The 5,122-nt window shown below is 43.5% G+C and overlaps 1 protein-coding gene across 1 annotated transcript; it reads right to left on the reverse strand.

The window, feature by feature from the left end:
- Positions 1 to 297: 297 nt before the first annotated feature.
- Positions 298 to 4,844, reverse strand: LOC142798881 (uncharacterized). The gene is made up of 2 exons (XM_075887403.1): positions 4,279 to 4,844; positions 298 to 534 (listed from the first exon to the last, which is right to left on the reverse strand). The coding sequence occupies exons 1-2, from the start codon at positions 4,816 to 4,818 to the stop codon at positions 493 to 495; spliced, it is 582 nt and encodes a 193-aa protein (XP_075743518.1). The 5' UTR covers positions 4,819 to 4,844; the 3' UTR covers positions 298 to 492.
- Positions 4,845 to 5,122: the final 278 nt, after the last annotated feature.

Consider the following 5,122-nt stretch of genomic DNA (forward strand, 5'->3'; position numbering starts at 1 on the left):
TTCGCACTATGATGAATCGGCATTACATTCTTTCATTGCGGACTTCAACAACATAGAACCATCCATATCCTTTTCCCGCTCTTATTCACCAGTGACCATAAATTTCTCTGACGTCAATGTAGCTTGAAGCAATGGTAAACTAACGACGAACTTTTACAGGAAGCCCACTGACCGACAAAAATATCTTTATTTTAAAAGCAGCCATGTCAAACCCTGCAAAACAAGTATCTCCTATAGCCAAGCTATCCAATTTAAAAGAATTTGTTCGGACAACGGGGAATTTTATTTTATTTATTTATTTTATTTATTTAGGAGAATACTGCCAGTCTGAATGCCAGACTTTGGGCAGGGGTGGGCGGTACAATGAACACAAATGCAGGAAGTACAAAAAAATATTGAACAGATTATACAGTGGTACAAAAAAAAGGAACGCGTTGATTCACATAGAAAGGAAACTGGAAATGCAGTCCACAATTGCCGTGCCATACAAGGCTATACTGAAAACTGCACGAAAGTAGTGCTCAGCAGGTTTTGCTGTGTGGGAAAAAAAAAAAAAAAAAAAAAAGTTCAAGTACAAGAATAGTCAGCAACAATTCAAAAAGTACATCCGGGCATGTTAGTTACAAGCGTGGCAAATTGTAAGGCAAATATTTTGTCTAAAATGGGCACAAGAACAAAGGCACTGTAAAGGAAATGGGAGTGTAGCTATCAGAAAGATGGAGCAGGTAACGCACGGAGAAATGATTTCAGATCGACACTTTCCAGAGCCTCTGGTGGCAATTTGTTCCACTCGTTGATTGCGCGGGGAAAAAAGGAGTACCCATATATGTTAGTATGACAGAGAAGCTCATCAATTCTTTTAGGGTGGGAGGAGCGCGTTTCGCGGCGCAAAATTGGTTTAATGTAATTGGTTTTCCGAATTGCTAGCTTGTCATTATATATGAGGTAGAACAACTTCATTCTTTCATGGTAACGTCTCCATTGCAAAGTTTTCAGCTTAGCGCTTTCCAAAAGAGCTGATGGAGATGTGTCGTGTCGGTAGGCATTAAACACGAACCGTACAGATTTTCGCTGTATTGATTCAAGTTTATCAATGTTAGCTTGTGTGTGGGGGTCCCATACAGGCGACGCGTATTCAAGTAATGGTATTACGTACGTTTTATATGCGAGTAGCTTAGTCTCGCGGGTTGCTTTAGCTAGCGTCCTTCGTAAATAACCTAGTTTTCTCAAAGCCTTTTTTTCAATGTAAGCTATGTGATCGTTCCACCTTAAATCAGATGTGATTACAAGGCCAAGGTACGTATATTGCGAAACGAATGATAAGGAGTGATTGCCTAGGTTGTATCGGAATTTTAAAGGATCTTTTTTGAGGGTTATGGTCATCGCAACAGTTTTTTTGGGGTTTATGTTCATTTGCCATTTCGTACACCAGTCTTGAATTTTAGATAAAGAATCGTTTAAAAGAAGCTGGTCGCTAGGATCATTCACTTCTTGATAAAGCACGCAGTCATCTGCGAAAAGCCTTATCTTAACTGGTATATCGCGGACAATGTCATTTATAAAAACCAAAAAGAAAAGAGGCCCCAGGACGGATCCCTGAGGTATGCCGGATTGAACTGGCGCGGATGGCGAGTTGGTTCCACCAACTGTGACGCACTGGTACCTGCAGCTCAAGTATGCTTCGATCCAGGCTAATAAAGAGTCATTTTTCAGAATCGCCTTGAATTTGATTAGAAGCTTACGGTGTGACACGCGGTCAAACGCTTTCTCAAAGTCTAGAAATAATATATCAATTTGGCTTTGTTTGTCCAGACCAGAGGCAAGGTCATGTACCATTTCGAGTAGCTGCGTAACCGTCGATAAGCCGCGTCGGAAGCCATGCTGGCGACTGTCTATTATGTTGTTGCTTTCGATAAACGCGGAAAGGTGCTTGAATATTATGTGTTCCAGAACTTTAACACATGCGCATAACAACGATATTGGTCTGTACGCGGAAGGTATGTACTGGTTTGCCTTTTTTGGTATGGGAGTTATTTTGGCGTAACGCCAGTCATGAGGAAGTTCTGCTCGAGAAAGAGATTTCCGAAAGATTAGGTTTAGGTACTTAGAACACCATTCTGCGTAGCGCACCAGAAAAGCATTAGGTATGTTGTCGATCCCACTAGATTTCTTATCATCTAACTTGAGCAGAAGGGAAAATACGCCCTCTTCATCTATTTCTATATTGTCAATCGGTGGCAAATCACCAAACAAAAGAAATTCAGGTTCCGTGCCATTATCATCAGTGAAAACTGAACAGAAGTATTCATTGAGTATGCGCGCTGTTTCTGAGCTGTTAGTCACCGCATTGCCGTCTAAGACAAGAGTAGGTGCCGATTTTTTATTTGGTGACAGATACCTCCAAAATTTCGCCGGGGACGAAGAAATAAACTTTTTTAGTTGCACGTTTTGATAATGAGCTTTAGCGTCAGCAATACAGTTTTTAAGCTGCAATCTCAGTGCGCAAACCAAGTTGCTTGTGGACGCTTCGTTGCGCCGTTTCAGTTTTTGTTTTACTTTTTTAAGTCTTCGTCCCAAGCGTACTATCTCTTTGGTTATCCAGGGGTTAGTGTTCCGTATTATTTTACGCTTACGTGGTACAAATTCGTCAATGCACTTTGTCACAAGGTTTTTGAAAAAGTTCCACAGGTGATTAACCGAGTGCTTATCCGACTCGTAGAGGGATACAAAGTGTGCGAAAGAGCTGTCTAGTACGTCAAGTACGTCAACATCACTTGCACGTGCAAACACAGGAACAAAAGTTTCTCGCTTTGTCACCTTGTGGATACAGCTTAATTGCATATCCAGGCATACAATTTTGTGGTCCGATATACCCTCTAAGATTCGGATAGTTGGATTTCGCTGTAATACCCTGTGGTTGACCAAGAATAGATCCAAGACTGATTGTTTGGTACCTTGGACTCGAGTAGGTGCATGAACAAGTTGTGTTAAATCATGAAACAACACAAGATCAAGAATATGTTCAGCCTCATTTGAAAGCGCATAGGGAAAGTCATTGTCCCAGGCAACGTGGGGAACGTTAAAGTCTCCAACAAGCATTAGATTACTGGAGTGATTTCTATAAGGCAATAAAAAGTTATTAAGCCTTTCGTAGAAAGATATGTCTGAACTAGGGGGCCTATAGAAACCGCCAATTATCAATGCACATTCTTTCAAGATAACCTTCACGACAACACATTCGATTCCTATGATGTCGGGCAGTCTCAACAACTCCAGCGAGTCCTTGAATATAATCGCAACTCCGCCACCACGCGTATCTCTATCGTTTCGAAGGATGCAGTAACCCGAGGGTGTAATTTCGTAATCACCAATGTCGCTGTTAAGCCATGTTTCTGTGATTACTATAATTTCTGGATTGTGCGCGATGACTATGCTTTCCAAATCGGTTGTTTTATTTACGATGCTGCGAGCATTAATGTTTAGGCAAGTAAAACTTTCTGTGTGACTGTGTGGTCACGCATCTTTTTGCCTTGCCCTAGATCGGCGTTTTGAAACTGATACTCTAGTCATTTGTTCGTCGTCCCATTCAAATAGCTCATCATCAATTCTAATTTTATCGTGCACGAGTCTGACTTTCTTTCCCGATTTGCGTAGGTCAGCCGTGCTATCCCAGAGCTGTTTTCTTATTTGCCTAGTGGCAGCGGAGAAGTCTTCAGACACTGACATGCGCTTTCCTTTTAGCTTAAAACAGTTTTGTAGAACGGTTATTTTTTCACGATGGTCGAACAATTTCAGTATCACAGGGCGAGGTTTATTTGGTTGGCGACGTCCCATTCTGTGTAATCTTTCTACTGAGTGTACTTCTACTCCCAAAGTATCTTTAAAAAGCTCAGTAACGACCTTCTCGCTTAGGACAACGGTTGATTCATTCTCGCTTTCCGGAATACCAAATACCACAAGGTTGTTGCGTCTGCTTCGGTCTTCTAAATCCACAAGCCTTTTTTCAAGGCACTGCACAGTTTTTTCGATTTTGTCAACTTTTTGCAGCTTGGATTCAATGGCGTTTAGCCTTTCTTGTATAAGTTTCTGACCATCAAGTAATTGTTTGAGAAGTTCCGCGGTACTAGGTCCGGGATTGAGCTCTACGTCTCCGCACAACATTAGCAAAGACCGTACAAGATCCCATGTATTCACAAAAAAAGCATGTAGACAGCTTGGGCACGTCAGCTGTATAAAACAACGATTGCTTGTTTTAACTGAGGAGTAATCGACACCAACCTGTACAAAGAACAGGAATGGGTTTGACATGACGCCGTTCCGATGCCAGCCGACGTGCCCACTGCGCGGGTGTTGCTGCAGCCGTCCTTTTATAGCCATAGTCGATGCAGTCGAGGCGCCATCATGCGGTGTAGAAAGATTCAGCACGTGCGGTTCTTGGTCATGGGTAAGCTGCTGATACGGGAGCGTGATGGCATTTATCTTCGTCTGCGTAGTCGATGCGCTGGCCGCCGTAGACACCACAGGCAGGAATACCTGTACAAAGAACAGGAATGGGTTTGACATGACGCCGTTCCGATGCCAGCCGACGTGCCCACTGCGCGGGTGTTGCTGCAGCCGTCCTTTTATAGCCATAGTCGATGCAGTCGAGGCGCCATCATGCGGTGTAGAAAGATTCAGCACGTGCGGTTCTTGGTCATGGGTAAGCTGCTGATACGGGAGCGTGATGGCATTTATCTTCGTCTGCGTAGTCGATGCGCTGGCCGCCGTAGACACCACAGGCAGGAATACCTGTACAAAGAACAGGAATGGGTTTGACATGACGCCGTTCCGATGCCAGCCGACGTGCCCACCATCCATCGCAACATCCATCGAATTCCATCGCAACTGTGACCAGCTCCGTAAAGCATTGAGAGAACAACAATATCCTTCACAAATAATCGACGACGCTCTCCAGCGGGCCAAATGTCTCGATCGTGAAGAGCTCATCGGTAAGGACAAGCGATTAGCGTCACCTTCTCGAACCAACCTCGTTCTAACGCGTTCTGCATCTCTTCCTAACGTGTCGCATATGCTCACAAAGCACCACAATTTACTCACACGGAGTGATCGGCTTAAGGACATC

The sequence above is a fragment of the Rhipicephalus microplus genome, chromosome 1, assembly GCF_043290135.1.
Source record: "Rhipicephalus microplus isolate Deutch F79 chromosome 1, USDA_Rmic, whole genome shotgun sequence".
NCBI lineage: Eukaryota > Metazoa > Arthropoda > Arachnida > Ixodida > Ixodidae > Rhipicephalus > Rhipicephalus microplus.